This window comes from Struthio camelus, chromosome 1 (assembly GCF_040807025.1).
Source record: "Struthio camelus isolate bStrCam1 chromosome 1, bStrCam1.hap1, whole genome shotgun sequence".
NCBI lineage: Eukaryota > Metazoa > Chordata > Aves > Struthioniformes > Struthionidae > Struthio > Struthio camelus.
Window position 1 is genome coordinate 223,607,802 of NC_090942.1, and position 21,472 is coordinate 223,629,273.

Below are 21,472 nucleotides of genomic sequence, written 5' to 3' on the forward strand. Positions count from 1 at the left end.
CTCCCGCCTCCTGCAGCTTCTTGAAGGATCCCCTTCAGCTACTGGATCCACACAGGATCGGCCACTGACTTTTCTGCTGAGCTTACCAAGTAGAAGACCAGCAGCAAAGTGTCCAGGAAGAGAAGAACTGGTCTCAATAACCATCTCCACCCATGTTCCACACTTTCTGTCCTCTAGGATATCCTCCAGAAAGCAACAGACTCTAGCATCCATAACCAGTTTCAGAGCTGCCCATCACTGTGCCCAGGGGTGGCCTGCAATAGTCCCAGCCAACTTTTTCCTGCACCTCTGGCTTCATAGCTGTCTTCTCTCAGCAAATTAAAAAATCTGGTCATAGATCCAAGCTGATTTTGCACCTGAGTGACTTTTATCTTTGAAGTTACAAACCACTTCAAAATATCATCACAAGGAAAAATCAATGGGGTTTTGTTTTCAAAGAATTTCCTGCTGACATGCAAAGAAACTGAGCTGAAATGACTCAGAGGCCTGGGGGAGAAGCCCCAGGATCATCTGCCACAGAAAAAGTTACGCTCTCAGCTCTCCCAGTGCCTCCAACCTGTGCAGCTCTGCGTCACCTTCGGCCTCAGTTCCTCCCTCGGGAGCTCGTGTTCCCCTCTGCCACAAGGGATTCATAGGATTAAATTCACCAGCATTTGTAAAAAAAAAAAACAAATTAATCCAAAACCAAAAACCCTTCCCACCCGAATGATAGAGAAATCTTAAATCTTATTATTAGAGGGAACATTCCCTTTCTCAGTTCAATGTGTCACTCCGGTTGTCGTATTTTGCTCTACAGCCTAGTGAGACTCTGCAATGAGTCCAACTGTACCGATGTAGCATTAAGGGCAAATTGATGACAATGCTGGTATTATTCATAATGTGTAATTATTCAGCCAAATATGAATGAATCAGATGCTGCAGTACAGAGGGAGTCACCCCCAGGAGTGGAGGAGCTAGGTGCAGCCTGCGGTTCTGCCAGGATTTCCTCAATCCCTCAATCTGTGCGGACCTCGGAGGCTTCACCAAGTCCAGCAGGACATTGCATTTCCATAGGACATTAAAGAAGTAAGGTTTAAATGAGATGTCCTGGCATACGTTAAAATTCAATTAGAAGATAAAAGGGAGGATGGAAACCTGGACTCCCAACTTAAAGAAGTCACTACAGATTCTTCTAACTAAATGAAAACAACTTTTCCTGCACATGCTTGTAATGACACGCTAAGAAAAGCTGATATTAAATTACATGCTTTCTCATCATGCTTGCTGGGCGACATTATGCAGCAAATCATTGATGTTTTTCACGATAAAAAGCCTTTGGCCATGGTAACACCACGATACTGCGGATTTTACAGTGCGATGTCTAACTTACTATATGCGTACAAAGAAAATCCCCAAACCAGTGGCCACATAATATCAGGGAAAGCATTTTCCATTTTGTTCTCAATTCGCCCAGCAGACAGATTTTCAGCTGTTTCCACATAATACCACCTAGAGTCCTGGCTCTCACAGATCTCTGCTGTTTCAAGCACCTACCCCACAGTAGTGTATTCCCATAGCAGAAGAGTCCATTCCTGTCAACTTCATTTGTTTAAATAGGAGCATCTTGAAAGCTGATATACCCAAACCAGATCAAATGCTCCATCGAACATAGGAATTGTCATCTGGCAAGACCAACAGTTAGTAAAGTCTAGTTTCCTGTCTCCTTGCAATGTTTGAGAAAAGAGCACAAAACTTCCAAAATGTACTGTTTATAGAAAACAAGATGGGAACATGAATTTGATTCTGATGCCAGCTGAGCATTAGCTTTTTCCTAAATCGCCGTGGTCAATGCTGATTATTACCACCACTCGGCAGATGCTTTTCTTGTTTGAATGTTTACCTATTTTTTAGTATTTTGAATGTTGCTACACTGCCTTCTCCAACACTATCTTGTAGCAGACCACCAGTTCCATAGGTGGTTTTTTCATATCATCATTAATATATAGGATTCTTTTTTTAAATGCCCCTAGCGCTATACAGAGAGAAGGCGATTCACCACCACCTCTTCAGGAGCCAAGGATCACAGACTTTCCTCCTGGAAACAACTGAGAGTGCAAACAGCTCCACAAATACAAGCTGAGATGCCTCAGGGGTGCTGACACAACCACACATAAGAGGCGAGAAGCCACGCATGTCTGCAGGCAAGCTCAGGATGAGCGTTAATTACACACAGGCAGTACCAGCTCCGCTGCCAGAAGAATTCAGTTTCTGCTCAGACAGCCACTAAAATAGGCCAGTAAGAAATTCGTAAGATGGGCGTTGAGTACTTTTGAAATAGTGGTGGGGCTATTCAGCTCTGGTGGTAGTCAGTTCAACAAATTCTGGTGTGAACTTAGATGCTATCTGACTAACATGCAGGGATCTGGTCCTAAACAAGTGAGCTAGAAGAGATTTAGCATTCTGGCTTTGCCCAAGGAATTGTTCCAGAACCATCACTGGATGGGTCCCCACCTAAAAAACAGACATGTCCTGGGAAGCAGGGTCTGGCTGCGCTTCCCCATGCTGGTGAGCATGCAAGCCCTCAGGCTAGAGCCTGCCTTCCCCTTGCCTGTGCCCCATCCAGCCTCCTGTCTCTTCTCAGCTTTGCAGCCTAATGGCCCAGCTTTGAGGAAGGGGGAGAAAGGGACCTTCTCCCAGGCTTCTTTATGCCTTGGGTGCCCCAGGACGTAGGAAATGTGGCTTCATTCCTATGCTGGCGAATAAAGTCAGTCCTCTGTCTTCCTCCCCTTTTCCAGTGGGTGCTTTAGCCATCTCACTGCTATGCAGAAGTGACCGCCACGTCCTGTGGGCCCATTCACGTCTAACTTTGGAAGCTTCTCTAAAGGACTTAGTGAAGTCCACACACCTGTCAGCCTAAACGAGACCCCTACAGAGCTCTTGGATGAAGATGTGGAAGCGCTGTCTCCCTGCATGCCCAGAAATGTCTAGCGGTGAGTGCTGAGATACCCTACAGCAAAAAAGGAGAAGTAGTAGGAATTTCCATCAAGACTGGGCAGAGTTGAAGGGCACTTGGAACATGTGTCCTAATCCTAACTGATTAGGACACACGTTTTCAGTGTGTAAATTCAAACAATAGCAGGATTTAAGCCAAGTAGATCCTGTTTCTTGCGTTTCTGTAGATGCCTAAAGAGGCGCTCATAGCCACTGCTTTGCAGGCTGCTGTGTGCCTAGCACCACCCTGAGCGAGCACCAATTCCCACTTTCCTCAGTTTCTGCTCCCTCTGCTACCTGCATGCATTTATCTGAGCCATGCCAGTGAAGCGGTGGACAGAGCATGAAGGAAAGAGATTTAAAAAAAATTATTTTCATAAGGGTTAAGCGTTATAAATACTGTATATATTATATAAACGTATTTGTTTCTCTTGGAGATCTGGCTTGGGTGCTGCGAGTTTCACTGACGCAAGCTGAATACTGCAGAATTTGAAAGTTGAAACTCGTGTTGCAACATCATTGCTCCATCGTTGCTTGCTTTTAGATTGAAATGGCCGCTTGTCCCACTCCACTCCTGCGATAGGGAGGACCCTCTTGCACTTCTCAGATGCATTTGCTAGACAGAAATCAAGCCAAAGATTTCTGCAGAAAGCTAACCTCTTCTTTTCTAAGCCAGCAGTCCAAGGGGGATTATAGAAAGCGGGAGGTACTTACCTTGATACTGAGAAATGGATTCTTGCAGAACGCTTTCCGGGATTGATCTGGGTAGCTGCTCTTTGTGGTGGTAGTTGTCATTCTGTCTGGTCTGTTTTATCCACCTGCCAAAATAAATCATTCAGCACAGTGCAAAGTGTTCCATGTGAATTCGCTTTGCTCAGCACAGCAAAATCCAGTCATGCTTTGCAAACGCCCACACAACAGGCACGTGGTCATCATAACCAATTATTAATTATTCCTCTTTTTTAATGTCTTTTAGCACTTCACTTCTGCAAAGGAACATGCAAAACGCTGATGACCTAACCGCCAGGGCATGGGAGAAGTTAAGGTTAAGAGTTATCAGAAGAAGGTTAAGAGGTTAAGAATTATCAGTCATTTTATTTCACAGGGATAAACCATGAACAGCTTGAGTAAAGAGTGCAGGGCCAGAACCCTGGATATCCTCAAAACAGGTCGCCTAGAGAGGTTGTGGCATCTCCCTCCTTGGAGATATTCGAATCTGGCTGGACACAGCCCTGGGCAACCTGCTCCAAGTGACCCTGCTTTTTTTTGGACCAGGCGATCTGCAGCGATCCCTGCCAGCCTCTGCAATTCTGTGATTCTCCGATAACCATTTCAATACCTGCAGGAGGAAGGAGGGCAATTTTTTTCCTGTCCCACATGATGGGACTCTTCGATTGCTCTGATTGCCTCCTTCATATCTTTGAACCACACAGAACTTCTTGGCTTACTTTTATCTAGCATAAGCCCCATGCCTGGAACGACCATCCGGTCAGTACAGACCTCCCCAGACTTGCCCTAATCCCTCCCTGAACCCCCACCACAAGGAGCATCCTACGGTCTTTATACAGTGCCTTGGGCAGACTCTGGTCACCACCAGGCTGGTGGAAATCTCCTTGGGCTTTATTCTCCTTCCCAAGGTAGGGCAGCTCCTCCGGCTCCAGAGCAGCTCCTCTGATTTACCTAGATAGGGCTGAGAGCAGGATTCAGCCTCCTTATTATACACTGCATTATACCACAGTGGTGTTTTAGCTTTCTAGATATGTTTGCAAAACGCATCACACGGTGACACTGTATTTGAAGGTCAGTGCTATGAAATGACAGAAATACCCGCAGCTCTGATGAGATGGCAAAAGAGACTGAGAGAAAAACCCAGCTGAGCTTGTTAAACTGTGCCAGAGCAGTCCTTGTGCCAAGGGATCTGTCCAGACCCTTGTGACCGAGTGCAGGTTTGCTGCCAAGTGTCTTCATGGGATTTGACTGATCTCAGCTCGCTGTCAAACTGGGCTGAAGTCTGCACCAGGGCAAGCTGCACAGAAGGGTGCACTTGAGGTGTCTTCCCATAGATGAGGCAGTTTTGGAGGTGCTAACTTGTCAAACTGCCTTCCCAAGAGCAGGCTGTAGGAAACGATTGTGCTGCTAAATGAGGATGGACCTGGGGACTCTCCTACAGGCGCAGAAGCGGGAGGAAAGGACAGCTCCTGCCTGTGGGAGGGGAGTGCAGCAAGCCCTTCTCCATCCCTCCAGACGCTACATCTAGGATGGTTTAAATTCCTCCTTTGCTGTCTGTCACTCTTATCTAGAGCGTTTTTGCATCTCACCTGGAAGCAGCCTTCCACATTACGTTCCTTGCTCCACAACCAACATCTAAATTTAACAAAGAAACGTTAACCTGTGGGAACCTAGCATCTCCCTCCCTGTACCGCCGACCTCCGTCCCTTCTCACACCCCGTGCTCCATCCTCCTTTCTCACCAGTTGCATCTGCGAACTGAATGATTTGCAGGAGGCTGATTGCTTTGTTGTGTTTTCAGTATCTGGACTTCCTGCTCAGGAAGCGGCATTGTTTGGCGGCGCGTTAAACCCATCAGGCTTTAGCTTGTTGTTCAGTACACTCTAATACATGTTTCCATCTCGGTGAGTGCAGCATCTACGAGCTCTACAGCAAACGGGGTGAAAGGCTTTTTGCATTATTGGCAATTATTGCTTATTTTGTATAATTCTATTTCCCCCATGACGGGTGGCAAAGGAGCAGATACTGTAACCTGGAACAAATAAACAAATTACTGGCTGATGTCAATTCTAGCAATAAAGACTGTCTTAACCGCGGTGTTTATACAGCCCCTAAATACTCAGTGCAGGAGAGGCAAATATGAGAGTGGGACCTGCATACCACTGAATTACAAGCACCACAGCATCCTTTGCAAAAAGCAATTGCTGCCCTCAGCCCCATTTCAAGAGATGAGATAGTGCTACAGTGAAATATAGGATGGGATCAATAAAGTAAATTTGATCGTAAATTAAAGCATCCATGAAAAGCTCTGCTGAACCTCTGGAGAGTTAAGCAGCGCCGAAGCCAAAGTACCTGCCTGTCTCTGGACCACGGTGTCCAATATTGCTTGTCTCTGGGAGCAGTGCTGTGATGAATTATTTACGGCGACTGAGTTTGCTGGCAGAGCTGAGGCCTCTCGAAGGCTCAGAGGTGACACAGAGAAAAGAAATAGGAGTGCCAAGGTAGCAAGGGAGGAAACCGAAAGGAGCCCAAGCCCTGATTTCCAGGAATGGGCATGCCCGTGGAGCTGTTGAGCACTAGCTGCTCAACGTCCTTCTTTCCCGAGTTACCTGTCTTAACATATTTGCTAGCCTTTGTCACCGGAGAAGATGCAGTAAATTAGATCTGCAAACAGTAAATACTGTGGTCTGTGAGAGTATGCTCAACCCTTCCAGGCCCTGGGTTTAAATACGTGCATCTTCTAACCCTTCAGTGAGTTTGGGATGCTGCAGTTGCCTATCCTTTTTCTTAAACAGATTTACACTGTCTTCTAGGTGGCTGTATTTTCATAACGTGGCAAGAAAACACAGGCAGGAATGTTTTCACCAATCCCTGCCCAAACAGGGTGCAAAAGCCCCTTGCCCTTTTGCTGTGCACCACAGTCACCCCGAATCCGCCAGGCCCCCGCTGCGGGTGCTCGGTTCCTCCTTCCCCAGGGGAGGGAGTCCCTTGAGCTGCAGGAGAACCTGCGTTAGCCGTCAGCAGCCGACGGCCGAGGATGCACAGCCAGCTCTGCCTTCATCCCCCCATGCACGCCCCGATCTCATGGTCGACTAGGTTTCCTGCTTGCGTTTCAGTATCACTTTAACGTGTGTGCCGCTTCTCAGAGGCAGAGGGGAGACGAGCCGTAGAGACGCCCGAGAGGAAACGTTCAGCAGAGATCTGAAACGCTGCAGAGTTCGAAACAAGAGTAAACTCTTGGATTTAGATACTAGCTACGCATAATGTCTCTTCGAGAATAAAACGAAACTGAAAAGTACTTTGACTTAGCACAAAGGATAACGACTCGTCCAAAGGACAAGATAGATAAGACTTAACCGGTAAATGAACACTGCATGAAGAGAGCATGCAAAGGTCAGTTTGGTGCCTGCTTCCTTCCCCAGGACTGAGCCCGTTTTGCTCAGCTCAACCACGGCAGCTCTCTGCTCTCCCATAACATATCATAACACCTCTGGGGATGGCAAGACCCTCCTTCCTCCCAAGGAATGGACATCTCCAGATGGAAAGAAATATAATTTTCAATTAACGCAATTTCTTCTGTGTAAAGTCAGGAGGTCTCCCTGAATCTGCTCCTCTACGGGAAAGAGGCTGGACTGACATTGCAGACTTACCCTTTCCGAGGGCTCGCAGGCCAGTACGGCAGTGGCAAGGAAGGAAAAAAGGAGGGAAGAGAGAGCAAATGCCGGAATGATATACCCAGGCTGCTCCTTCCCACACCAGAGCGAGGAGAAAGCGGTGAAAAAAGGTAAAATCAAAGGGAGGTGCCTGGGCCAGGCTTGCGGCTGTTAGCAACCGCTGGCTGCAGCCACCCTGCAACAGCCCAGGAAGAGGATGCACGGCCGGTAATTGCTGTTGCTGCCCCGCTCCCGATTCCCTCACGCGTCCCCTGGGGCACCTGCGGAGCACTTGGGGAAAAGGCAAGAAACAGTAAATCCCGGAGCGATGTCAGCCCAAACTGCCGGGAGGCTGACCCACGTCCACTCCCAGGACAGCCTCGCAGGCGCAGCACGGGACTGGGACTTCCAACCCGGCCTCGTGCCTCAGTTTCCCCAAGAATATCCCCAGGGCATAGGTACCACCTGCCTTAGCGAGTGACCAGGGAAAGATAAGGCCACGCATTGCGATGGCGGGGGGGCTGATTTAGCGCGCCGGGTGCCGTTCCCAGGCCCTGCTGTCACAGGGGAGGAAAGGGGGTTGCAGAGAGACTTGTTTACTGCTCTCCTGAACTTCTGCATGCTGGAGTCAGCTGCGGCTATAAAAGAACTTTGTTATAAACAATAATGCAAGAGCCGAGCTGCTGCCACAAGAGCCTGCCCTTCCTAATTGCTTACGTAGCCTTGCCGCAGCTGAACGCTCCCAATTCACCGAGGAGCAATCCGCTCCGCTCTGAGCCTCTTCCTCCAATTTAAAACTGCATTGCAAGGGGCAGAGCCATGAATCCTACTTCTTACAGTGGAGCAAGGTTATGCGGGAAGACAGCAGGGATGTTAAGCCAAGCAGCAAAACGTTTCATTTGGTTTCCACAGCGCTGCAAAGAGTGGAGGCTTCAGCGCCTCTGGCAGCTACGCTAGCTGAGTAAGCTCTTCCTTCGCAGCACATTTTGCGAGACTTTTTTTTTTATACAAGCGATGATACTGTGTTCACAGGATCGCGGAGAAGGAAACAAGCCTGGGTCTGTTAGAAGAGGCTCTCGCGGTCACTGCGTAAATGCAGTCAAGTCGCATGTTCACGTCCGTGCCAGGATTCAAAGTTCGCGCTCCAAGCACAGACGCTTTGGGATCACGGCTGAGAACGGCCAGGCTCGTGGGAGCGCATCAGCATCGTTTCCAAACCTCAGCCCCGTGTGGCCATCCCACCTATTCAATTAGCTAAACGAGAACAATTAGGCTGTGCTTGCACACCACACCATGTTTATACCACAAGTTTAACGAGCATCATCAGTGGCTGTTTGCGAGCCTTGGAGGCAGCTGGGAATCCTGCCCTGAGACCTGTTAAAGGACTGCGATGCGGTCACACCTAGGGATGGCAGTGGGCAAATAAGTACCCAAAGGATTTCTCCACGTTACCTTTCACCTGGCTTAATAGCCCCCTCCAGCCAGCCCCCAGCAAGAAGTTTCCAGGTGTCACTCTCCAGCTGAGCTCCTGGTGCCATCCATGGGCTGCAGCACTGTGTAGGATGACGTGAGAGGAGCGACAGCCTGCAGGACTCCTGTCTTCTGCTCCTGGCAAGCCACTAACCGGGACAACACAGCAGCTTAAGCCCTATTTCATGAGCTGCTGGTCTCTCGCTGACCAAAAGGATGAACTTGTTTGGCGAGGAGATGGGAAGGGACCTCTGAGGAACCCAGCAGTGCAGCAAGGAGTGTTTGGGTGACGGCAAAGGTGCTGTGTTTCTCCCCAGAAAGCTTTCCTCTGTCCGTCCTGATAGAGGTGCCTTCGCAGACAGGCTATCCTTCTCCCGAAATGAAGCTTATGGTCTTCACCCCAGGCAGCAATGAAAGACAATGTGGAGTTCATATGCATCTGTTCCCTGACAGCTTCGGGTTTCACCAGCCTGCAGGGCAGCCAAGTAATGCAGTTCTGCTTTGAGAAAGCCCTCTGAGCAGTTTCATCCAAGCAGGCTTCAGCATTTGTCTTCACTTTCCCTCCTTGACCCGAGGAGTCAAACCACCTGCCAAGCAGCTGCTGGCCCTGGGGGCCCACATCTCTGTGGCACCTTGAGGGGTACTTCTGCATGCAATTGCTCTCTTGGGTGACGGAGCACTGGAACAGGTTGCCCAGAGAGGTTGTGCAGTCTCCGTCCTTGGAGATAGTCAAAAGCCATCTGGATGTGCTCCTGGGCAACCTGCTGTAGGTGATGCTGCTTGAGTAGGAGGGTTGGACTCAATGGTCTCCAGAGATCTCTACCAACCTGAATCCTTCTGTGATTCTGTGTGTACAACTCTACATGAGCTGCTAAGTAACTATATGTACAAGTATATTCATTTACATCCATCAGCAGACGGGAGAGGCGTTGCCTCAGCCCTGCAGACAGCCCAGCGTGGTATTTATTACCCTAAACGCTGCTTTGCTGGAGCTTTCAATGGTGTGGTCACCTCTCCTTCCCAAATCCGAGGAGCACCAAACTTGTGTGAGGAGAGATGCAATCGCTGCATCTGTGTTGGACAGGATCCAGGGTGACCGGCCGAGGTGGCAGGGTCTGTGATCACGCGCGGCACCAGTGACCCTGGCACAATGCCCTTTAAAGCCTGTGCTGCACCCTGATGAAGCAGAAAATTGTTTCCTTATACGCCTGCGAGTAAACTCTCAGCTAAAATTGCTTCTCCCATAAAACTCACAGGGACTTTCTGCACTCAACAGCAGCGTTTAGGAGTCTAACTAGGTACAGCGACGGCCAGATTTCACTGTGCAAAACTGCTGGGAGCCAATGTTTTTGGTGCAGGGGCGCATACAGCAGGACCCTGACTAGGAGATACCAAGCATGGGAGAAGCACCCAAGGGATTTGCTTCCCAGTAGTATGCCCTTCAGGGGCGGTGATGGATGGTTGTTCAGAGAGCAAAGGTTTTGGATTCCTCAGATCCATCCGCTGACATTATTCCAGCAGCTACAGATAAGGGATTTTTTTCCCCCAGAGCCCTGTTTGCTCCACGTTTTTGGCTGTGATCATGAGGACCCGAGTCGCAGCATCTCCTCCTCCAGCTGGGAAGGCAAGACATGGGCACAAGGAGGCACGGCACTGAGCTTGGACATGCCAGGAGGCCAGTCCAAGGCAAACCGACATGTGCAGGCCACAGTAAAACACTGCCATTAGTTACAGCCTTGCTTGCCCGATGTCTTACCAGCCTGCTCCAGCAATCCTGCGAGCCAGAGGCACCCAAGACCTGGGGAGGGCCCGAGCAAGGGGCTATGCTCTAGGGAGCAACCCTCATTTGACCAGAGCTTGGCCAAGGAATCTCATCGGTCTTTCTATCACTGATTAAGATGCACCCGTTGTCCCCGAGGTGTCCTCACTGTGGCACCGGGGTGGCTGAGGGCCAGCAGAAGCGCCCCGACCCCTCCTGAGCGCGGCCGGTTGCTCCGAGACTTGTGCAACGATCCTGGCTCCGGCAGCAGGGGACCGCACTCAGTGACACCGGAGTCCCTTCCCATTCCCGAGGACATAAATCTATAGTAACATGTTTATTAATAGCAGCACAGCGCTTGTTAGCTGAACAAGGAAAAGCACGCACCGGGCTCAGCAGAGCTTGAGTAAATAACAGAGAATGTAACACAGCAAATTAAATCCCGGCAGGGGAGACAAAATGCCAACAAATATCCCATTATCTGTCTTCCTTCTGCTGAATTTCTAGGTAATTTATATTCACCGGTGGTAAAAGTGGGATGGTGTCAGCATGCCTCTGTATGAGTGTGCCTGTGTTAAATGGGAAGGTGATTTGGAAAATACAGGTGGAAAAAATGCTTTATAATGCCGCAGAAAGGGAAAGAGATCGTGCACGCATCATTTCCTCCTTGGGAAAAGATTGAGAGATAAAATGGATGCGTGGATCTGCACAAAAGCTATTTCTATCTCACACCAACAGACAAAAAGAAAGTGAAAATGAGATCAGAGTAACTCAGTGATTCTCTATAATGGGAAATGTGACAGGGATGACACATTGCAGAAATCCTGCAAGAAGCAAAATATGAGGAAAACTGCTACAGAGAAGTAAAAAGTTTAGAAAAAGAAAGAGAAAAGCCGCGACGAAACCTGTGAGATGCAACGGTGGGTGGTGAGGGTGAGGTACCGAGGCAGCAGAGCTTCGTCTCAGGGCAGGACTGGATGGCCTCCAGCGGTCCCCGCCACCCCAAACCATTCTCCAGTTTGGGAACGGTGAAGGCCTCCTTCCCGTTTTTGTGGGGACAGAGCCGGAGCTGCGTGTCCCGTGGAGCAAAGGTGAGCTCCGGCCTTTGGAGACCTTCTAGCCAAACGCTTCATCCTGCGGCAGAGGTCCTGCGAAAAGTGCAGGAGTCCTCCCTGCAGGGTGTCCCCCCTTCCTGTCACCCCCAAGAGACGTCGGAGAGGGACGTCCGGAGGACGGAGGAAGGTAATCCCAAGCTAGCGTTTTCGGATTGGGGGGTTTATATACGCCCCCCGTAAATAATATCCTGAACACTTTTTTTTTCCTCCGCGTGGCTTCACTGACGCTAAAAACAGGAGCGAAAAATGAGACAAAGATTGCGGTTTTGCTGGTTATTTCTAAAAAGTGGTAGGACTTTGTTGTGCCGTTTGCCGGGAACAGCTGGAGGAGATGCATGAAAGCAGGAGAAAAAACCCAACGGGCAGGATCTAACGTGCGGCGGACGCCGAGGTCCGTGCAGAAACCGCCCGTTCGGAGGAGAAGCCGCTGCGAAAGGAGCAGCGGGAGACGCTGCCGGAACGGTGCAGGTGCTGCCGAAAGCCTCGCACCTCGCACGGGCAGCGGGGCCAACGGGGAACTGAGAGCAAAGCGGAGGAGAGGAAGTCAAAAAACATCCCTAGGCCAGCGAAAAAGAAGGGCTGGGAGGTTATAAATACCCCGGGAGGAAACGCTGCGGGCAGCAGAGAGCTGGGGAAATCGCAGGACAACGCCGGGACAAGGCACGAGCACGGCAGCACCGGCGGGGAGGGGTGCTCCTGCCCGTCAGAGCCGGGATTGGGATAAATTAACACGGGCAAGCCCTGGGGGCTAACGAGAAATCCGGCAATTAAGCTCCTCAGCCATCCCCGAAGTCCACGTTTAGCCAGGTACCGGCAGGAGACACCGAGCCATTTGCAAAATAACCGAATGGCACGGCATAAAAACTGGGGTGCAGGGAGCAGTTTAATGCGAGCTGGTTCCCCCTACAGCCCTCCAGAAATTTTTGGGGCTTAACCGGCCAAAGCAGGGCAGCGCGGGAACCAGCAGAGAAAAAAAGAAAAAACCGCAGCTGGGAAATGTCCGCGCGCGACCGAGAAAAGGCTCTTGGGAGCGGGGCGATACGGCCCGGATGGCCGGCGAGAAAGCAAGCCCCGACGGCAGTGCGGGTGAGGGACGTTGGCGGCCCGCCGGAGCTGCACCGGCGCCCGCACGGCACCGCGCTGCCTCGCACGGATGCTGCATAACGTTACCGTCCGAAGCTAGCGGGAAGAAACAGCGACGTGAATGTTGATAAGCTCCTGCAGGAGCTCGGTCCGGCCCGTTTGCAGGGCTGGGGCATCCATCCGGCCCTAACCGGCTCCCTTTTTTGCCTAATCTGTCCCCGTTCTTTGCTTTGCTCCGACGTCCTTGATGAGCATCCTCCTTCTTGTTTTGCACCTGGGGCATCAAGAGGGCTAGAGACGAGCGAAGCGCCTGCCCAGGCGGCGGCAGAACCTGGGAGCGCGGCGGTCCGGAAATCCTGTCCTTTGCCGGCGCGCCGCTTGGCCCCGCTTGCGCTGCATCCCCGAGCAAACCGGGGCAGCCGGGCACTGCGCCTCGAGCCCAAGGCGACTCCCGGCTGCGGCCACCCGGCTCCGAGGCAGGGATGCGCCCATAAGATGCCGGCCAGCGGCCGAAGCACCGCGGCGCATCGTGCATCGCCTCCGAAACGTACCGATGACAGCGCCGACACCCAGCACCGGCGCCCGATTGCAAAAGCCGCAGCTCTCCCGAAACCTGCAGAGCTGGGTGTCCCGCACAGGAGCAAACGCCTTCACCCGGCCTTAACCCTTTCACGGCGGCTCTTTGCAGTGATTTCCCCTTGAACGGCTGCAAAGCCGGAGCAGTGAAGCCTGGCCCGAGTCCCCCCCGCAAGGCAGGCGCTCTCGCCCGGTCACCCAAGGCGAGCGCCCGGGGTTACAACGCGCAGCCGCGCAGGGGAAGGTTCACACCTGCCTGCCGTCCTCCCGCGGAGCCGACCCCGACACCGGCAGAGCCGGGCGAAAAGCAGCTTTGCCGCGAAGGGCAAGAGCAAACCCGTAAGCGAGAGCAGCCCCGGCAGCCTCCGGGGTTAGCTCCGAGGCTGCAGAAGGAGGAAAAGAAGCCCAGCTGCTTTATTGGAAGAAAGAGAATCAAATAAATAACCAAGAGCGGAGAGGAAGCAGCAAAACACACGTGCAGAGCGTCCTGGCAGAACGGGCAGTACAGACCACTTGTAATCACTCCTTTTTTTTATCCCCCCCCCACCTCCTTTAGTCTTGAAGCTGCTAGAAAAATCCAGCTCCCGAAACCGAACTGGGTCCAAGGAGCCTTTGCAAAGCAGCGCGGGGCGGAGAGAAACTGCAGCAACGGAGCCGCCCGCGGGCGACGGAGCCCGAGCCGGCTCCGCGCGAACCGCTCGGCAGCGTTTTCCCACGCGGGACACGCGCTGGGATACTCACAGTTTCAGGACTCGCCCTCCACCGTCCCCGGCCGCTGGGGAACTAGCAAAAGTTTTCCTGCTGCCCGCGAGGGCTCTGGCCATTCGGTACTTTTACTTCCCAGCCCGGAGGTGGGGATGGGTGTGCGGAGGTGGGGCTTAGCCTACAATTTCAGTAGCTGGAGTGCTCTTATAATAGCAAATTTTGCAATGCCTTTCAACGGGGATTTTTTTTTTTTTTTTTGCCTTATAAAGTGCGATTCCAAAAGTTGCAAGGCTGCTGCTATGATTTGTTCACTCAGAGCTTTTGCAAACTGCTTGCAAACTCCCAGCACAAACCGACCTTGGCTTTGCTCCGTTCCCCCGGCTCAGCTCCCCTCTCCCACCCTGCGAGAGGCTCCCGTCCCTCGTGGGCTTTTGCTTTATCCTCATATTCTCATTGCAATTTGTTTCTGTGCTTTTGGAGGTGGTGTGGGAGTTTTGATCTGGAGCATTTGTTTATACAACCCCACGCCAGTTATTTATTTTTAAATAAGTCTCCTGATTATGTTCTGCACTAATCACTAAGGAACTTTGAGATAAGAAACAGAGGAATTAATGCGCGGGCCGCGCATCTGTCAGAGGGAAACAGAGATGTCTCGCTTCGGTTTCCCGTCGGCGCCTTGGTGGATTAATTGCTTTTGGGCTTCGCATCGGGGACGGGCTGGTGGCCGGCGCCGGGGAGCTTTCCTGCCTCCCAAGGATATTCGTGCCACCCCGGCACTCCGGTTTATCACTCCCACGTTGCTGCCCTCCTCCGTTTCGCTCCGCTGGTGATTTCTTTCCTAAGAAATTGCAAGCTGCCCGGCCAGCGGCATAAGCTGCTGCCCCCCCCCCAAAAAAAAAAATCTGAGACCCTCTCTGCAATCGCCTGCAGCAGAGGAGCTACTTCCAAAGGAAAGCCGGTGCCAGAGCCGAGCACGGCCGAACAGGTCGTTTCAAGCTCCCTCAGACGCCCGCATTTCCCGCGGCAGCTCCGAGGCGTCGTACCTCGGGCGCTCGAGGGTGGGAGGACGGCGCAGCCGAGAGCGGGGACCGAAGATGCGCGCCAGCAAGCGCAAAGGGAAGCAGGGGGAAGGAGCCGCTCGAAGCGCGAAGGAAACACCTCTGACCGCAGCAGATTTCTCGGAAGTCAGTGGTGGTGCAAGCTCAGCTGGTTTTTACTGATGGCAACGCGGAGCAGGGATCTCCTTTCTGGTGAACGAGGACAAGGCAACCCAGAGGACAGGGGTTTTGCAGCGCTGGGCTACTCCAGCCTGGGGAAAAGCGGGGCGAAGCGTCGGCCAAGGCGGCTGGGAGCGGGACCGACCTACGTGACGCCCCCCTCGGTCGCCTGCCCAACTCCGGCCAACCCTCCTGCTCTTCCCCTGCATCGTTTCAGGGGAAGACTATCCGCTGCCCATGCACAAGGTCTTCAAATAATAGTTAAACCACTTAATTAGCTCTAGCAGGGAAGAGGCTTTTTGCTAGGCAGGAGACAGCTGGATCAGTGCGTTCAAAAATATTCCTCGCCCAAGTGACCCTGAGCTGTCCTCCCAAGCAGGGCTGCATCAGGCAGATAATGCACTGCGGAGAAAATAAACTTTATCTGCTCTCGTAGGCTCCGCGATATCTCAGGAAGGAATTATTAGATCTAAAGTGTATTATTAATATTTTGCAGCTGCATAACTGCTTTTTTTTTTTTTTTCCCAGAAAAGCTTTCCGGAGATGCTGTCGACACCCAAACGGGACCTGAAAAATGGGTTGTCACCCTGTAGCCTGCAAAGGGGCCGGGAAAGGTGGACAACCGCGGGCTCTTGGCAGCCCCCAGCCTTCCCCTCGCCTCCGATATTGTATGAAAGAAGAGCACCATCTATTGACTCCTCGTGCCCGGCGCCGCCGGCCTGCTCCCTCTTAGCGCCGCGGGCTTTGCAGCCGTGCAGGCTCTTTTTCACCTCGGAAAGACGACGCTGAAGATCCCCACCAGCTGGTGTGCCCACCAGCAGCTCGCTAGTAACCCACGCTGCGTCGCGTCTCAGCTGCCACACGGGCCCCTCTGGCAGCACCAGCCTTGGCGGCGGCTGTCCCGTCCCTGCCTTGTCGTTTAGGAGCAGCTTCCCGCAGGGCATTAAACCAGCGGGAGCCCTGTCGCTCGAGGACCGGGGAGAAGAGCAGCTTTGCTCGCCGGGGCCGGCGCAGGACACATCTGGCTGCACACCTGCAGCCGGAGCTCCGGCCGTGCCTCAGGCGAGGCCCCGTCTCCAGCCCGCGAGCGGCCCCGAGGGATGCTCCAAATTATTTTGCTTTTTTTTTTTTTTTGGGGGGGGGGGGAAGGATGGGGAAGGGGAGGCAGGAGACAAACCCGTGCATCGCCTTGAGACCAAGCACCTTCTGCCGGCGGGTGAGCAGAGCCCTGCGGCCTCCCAGCTTGGCCCTGGCTCTTGCCCGCTGCTGCCACTCTCCGACCAAGAGCCTTTCTGCAGCTATTTTAGCATGCGCCTTCCTAGGCTGCACACAGCCTTTGACCTTCAAATATTTGGGTAGGTTTTCTTTATGGACCACGAGTGCACCCCATTGAAGAGAAAGGCAGAGTGCCTATTAAAAATCCAGCGCTGAGAAAGTGCCAGCCAATAAAAACCGAATGGGCTCCATAAGATTGCTTTCATAGAAAGAAATCATATCAAGCTCATCACAGTAAATTCAGCACTATTAAATCCTTCGGAGGACGCGGTGAAAGGACTGCTTCTTGGAGCAATTAAAACCAGTTTCAGTAAACGACGGCAGCGTTTATCGCGGGCAGAGTGTGTCTGAGATTATAGGAGGAGCCCGTGCTGCAAACGGGGCTCGTTTCTGCTTGTGGGGATGAATCCAACCCTTTCCCCCATGTGAGGCTAGGAAAAATATCTGGATTAGGGTTGCATTTTACGTTTGGGCTCTGCTGATGTCCTACCAAGTTAATTAGATGAGCCAAGTCGAAGAGGCGAAGGTTTTGAATGCTGCAGAAACGGTTTGCAGACCTGGGATCTAAACTCTGTGGCTCGAGTCCGCCAGTGGCAATTAATCTTTTTACCTCTGTATACTTTGGGACGGCTTTCTCAATCGCTGCCGTGCCTTTCGCTGCACGTGGGAGCGTGTTCTTGCTAGCTCTTCGCATCTGTAGTACAGATGTAGTTTTGGACTGAGTTCATAAGAGAAGAACCTAAGACTCAAGGCAAAAGCACAGCCTGAACTCATGGTTCCCTTTCCTGTCCCTTGACCAGGGGACTTTCCTTCCTGTCCTGAAGAAAGAGGAATCTCACAGGCTGTGCAAATACAGCGAGAAGGGTTCTCCGTGTTTAGCCTCTGGACCGTATCACGAAATGCTTTTATTGCAACAGAAGGAAACGTCAAGGCGTATATTCAACTGAAACTTGAATTATTATGAATGGTCAGTGCTACGGAGACATACAGGAGACCGAGTTGCGACAGAGCAGTTTCAACATCTGTAGCAATAGCTGGAGAGCAGCCAAGAGAAATCCTACTTTGGGTAAAGGAAAGCAGTAGAAGGGGAAAAAACACAACTTTCCCCCACCCTCTTCTTGAGAAAGTGCTACCACATTCCCTTGGGCGTAAACTTGATTTGTGTCTATTTTAGGACAGCGTTTGACCGCTCTGAGTGAGATGCCTTCTGTCTCGGAAAATCTTTCATAGTATAAGAATGTGTTTATGAATAACACAGAAGCAGTAATGTTTCCTGAAGGATGTGCTTTTACTTGAACATCATCCAGCAGGGGATTAATGCCGCAATCTGAGACTGTCTGGGCTCAGATCGTTTTTGTTGCTGCATAATTGCACAAGATGCACTTCTCGAAGGGTTTCTAGTCTATTAGACAGTTCACTCCGTGGGGACTCTGTGTCAAAGAGGCTGGGATTTATGGACAGAGGCCATAATGCTGAGGCTGTTTGTAATTATGTTAAAAATGCAGGCTGCAAAAGGCATGGGACTTCTGTCCGGGCCAAATTTTCACCCCTCGCTACATCTCAGCAGTGCGTATTAGTAAGGAGACCTAAAGGCAAGGCACGATGGCAAGAGACTAAAACATGACTCTGCAGATAGCAAGAGCGCAGTGAGAGACACAGCTGTTTTTCTGTTTTATTTCCTTCTTTAGAAAAGCAAATCATGCAGGTCCTGAGCATCTTGGAGAACCCGCTCTTTCCCGAGCGGAGGAAGTGCAGCTGGGTGAGCACTTCTGCACGTTGTCCTTTCAACGTGCTTGAAAACGCCGGGCGCCCCTGGCAATGCCCCTAGACCCCTTCTCGTTGTCCGTATGGGCTCTACTCTTTCCACGGAGCCTGCAGACAGGTGCCAATTAATGGCAGTCTTGACGGCACACGATTTACTGAGGCTTAATTTTTGGGAAACAGCCATCCGACGGTGCCCACGGCGGGCCCTGGCAGCTCGATCCAAACTCTAATGGGGAGCTGCACCGTCTTGCAGTTTTGGACCGTTCCCGAAAGCCTTTTCCATCCGTGCGGGCTTAGACTCGGTCTTAATTGCTTCTAATGACGCGAATGCCAATAGCACTGCTACGAGGAGGGGAAGAGCTGCTCCTAAGAAGGACTTTACTGGAAAGTAATTAGTTACTCAGCTAGACTGCGCTGCGGAGTTCAAAGTGGGCACTGCTGGATGCTTAATAATTGAAAGACTTCCTGCTTCTTGGAAGCATCTATTGTTTGCATTTGTTACTGAAGCGAAACTTGACATGAAATTATACATAGAAATCCTTAGAAAAAAGCCTTCCTTCATCAGCCCTCAAACCTATCTAAATATTGACAGTTGCTCCCAACCCTTCCCTGTTTTCTGTAGGAATAAAAGGCACTGAAGGCAAAATGTCTTCTGCAGACATGGATGGCAAACTATCACGGTCCTCGTTCTGGCCCGTGAGCCATGTGGCTGCTGAGGAATAGGATAGAAAAGCTAAAATTTAAATAGAGTGTACTTTGTCTATGCTACTATAGAATAAATAAAATAATAAAATGTAATAAAATAATATGTAAACAAATGCTAATAGAGCTGTGATAAACCACTGCATTCTTCCCTTGTTTACCAGCGTCCTCATTTTACTCTCACTGGGAATTTTTTCAAGATGTTTACCATCAGCTATCAATTGAAATATAACCCTACCAAGCCTAGACCTTCTCAAAACTAAAGGCATGAGAAAGCATTTTCATTGGTTTCTATGACAGAAAAGTCATCGGGAAAGAAATCTAGACTCTGTGGCACAGTAAGCAGAGAGGTATTTGTTTGGGTCAAAGTAATTTAAAAGATAGTTTTGACATTACAAAAGAGAAGTCCATCTGGGAGAATTTCAGTTACAAATCTGTGGGGCAGAGCAATAACATCCTTCGGGAAAAGCAGCCCTTGAAATAAAGGAGATATGAAAACCCTCCGGCACAGAAAAGCATTTAGGGATTTTTGTTCCCTGTGATGCCACCAGCTGGATGTCGCAGAAATTGGAGAGCGTCCCAGCAGCTGCAAGGATGCGGCCAGCGGGGAGGACAGACTTCCCCAGCAAACGCCAAGCCGGGTTCCCGAAACCCACACGAGGTCCCGGCTTCGGCAAACTGCTGGGACTGCTGAGACTCGTGCCGTGGTGCTGGGCCGCAGGAGAGGCAGGGACGGACCCTTTCAAAGCCGTAATTTCAGCATCTCCTGCAATAACCTTGAATACTCCTAGGAGTCAGGTTAGTCCTTGCAGGGGCAAGGAAGAAGGGTGATGGGTCAGTGGACCAAACATCCCAGGTGCCTGTATATTAATGCAAGAAGGATGAGGCGCAAATAGGAAGATCTGGAAGTGTAAACTCAGGTCTCTGGCTTGTAACAGAGACTTAACGAAAATTTCCATAGCTGGAATATTAATATAAAAAGGAATAACCTTTTCAGAAATGGCAGATTGGAGAAAAAGAGGACCGCGATGCTTTGTCCATTGCGGAAGTACAGATTTGTTCTGACGTTCAGACCACGGCGGGTGGTTAGACCTATGGAAGTCTATGTGAGAAGGGAGAAAAAAAAAAGAATGCTATTGTATGCATCTGCTACGGAGCCATGAAGATCAGGTGGATGAAGCTTTTGTAGGTAGCTAACAAGGTCATCAGAGCTGGAGTTTGCAGAAATGAGGGATTTTACCTACCCAGGGAAGTATAAGGAAAGGACTACCTGTGTCAGGACATGGAGGAGAAAATCGATCTGATCACGGTAGAAGTCGACAGCGTACACTTCTGCTGCTGAGCTAGTTGCCCTGGGTTTGAGCTAGCCAAGGGAGAGAAGCAGGAGAGAAACAGGTGCTTCCAGGTCGTGATCGACCTTATCCTAAAGTGGATGCATAGCCCAGGGCAGGAGAACTGTGCCCTGAACACAGCTGTCTCTATCCACCAACGACAAGGAAGTTGTCACCAGCCCAGGAGCAGATGCTGGCACTGTAACTGGATAGAAGGATGGACAGAAAGTGTCGTAAGAGAGCGATCTGACTCTCAGTGATCTCAAGTCAAGAAGAAAATACGAAGAAGGAAGGAGCTGCAGGACATTGCTAGGGACACTGTCGAAGAGTAGCACGAGCAAGTGAGGAGAGATGCAGCCCCAAGGATGGTCATGAGAGCAAGTCTGTGAAAAGGAGGAGGGCCCAGGGGAGAGCTGGTCTGCCACTCCTTGGTGGTACTGCCAGCTGACACTACGATGGCTGAGATGTTCAATGACTTTTTCACATCAGCATTCACTAAAAGATCAATTGCAACTGCAAGCGAAGCAGACACTGGCAATGAAGGAGAAAAGAGAGCCTAGAATGATGAAAGGCTACATTAGGGAGTACTTAGGTTTAGCTTACTATTTTAAAATGGGCTGGGCCTTATTTCAGAGGACTTAAGGACAAGGTCATTTTCAATACTGGCTTTGGAAAGTCATGGGGAATACGTGAGACATTGGAAATCTGGATGAGTAACAGAAAAACAGCAAAAGCAGCTCAGAAAACAGCCAGGAGCCACGCTAAGCTGCCGTCAGTGCCGGCTGGCAGTTCGCCATGCCGAGGCTGTGCTGTCTGCGTGCAGACATAAGCCAAGTTCACAGCCAGCTATTGCTGACTACCATGTGGGCAATGCGAATGTGACATTCAGCAGGCTTGGATGTCTTCGCCTTCAGAGCCTCTGCCTGGCCAGCAGGATACAGAATAGCCTCAGAGTTTCAAGATTTTACTTTTTTTTTCGTGATTTGCAAGTGATCTTCAGTTCTTACAGCAAAGCCAAGTCACAGCACAGAACTATTGACATTGAACATGTCACTCTAGGGTTTTACATCTTCTAGGGCAGCCCAACAAATGACTAATTAAGCTAAGGTGACAAGCTGGTGGGC

General features: G+C 50.9%; 1 protein-coding gene across 5 annotated transcripts in view; it reads right to left on the reverse strand.

The window, feature by feature from the left end:
• Positions 1 to 14,207, reverse strand: part of SLCO2B1 (solute carrier organic anion transporter family member 2B1) — a 62,099-nt gene extending 47,892 nt beyond the window's left edge. Inside the window, exons 1-2 of one of the 5 annotated variants that reach the window (XM_009675827.2) lie at positions 14,096 to 14,207; positions 3,685 to 3,788 (exon numbers count right to left, since the gene is read on the reverse strand). In XM_009675827.2, the coding sequence (XP_009674122.2) occupies positions 3,685 to 3,765 (81 nt within the window). In that variant the 5' untranslated portion in view covers positions 3,766 to 3,788; positions 14,096 to 14,207. Of the gene's footprint in view, positions 1 to 3,684; positions 3,789 to 5,440; positions 5,639 to 7,348; positions 7,464 to 8,803; positions 8,823 to 12,865; positions 12,885 to 14,095 lie in introns of those variants that run through there. The other 4 variants (XM_068930838.1, XM_068930839.1, XM_068930837.1 and 1 more) reach the window with 4 other exon arrangements.
• Between the last annotated feature and the right edge of the window lie 7,265 nt (positions 14,208 to 21,472).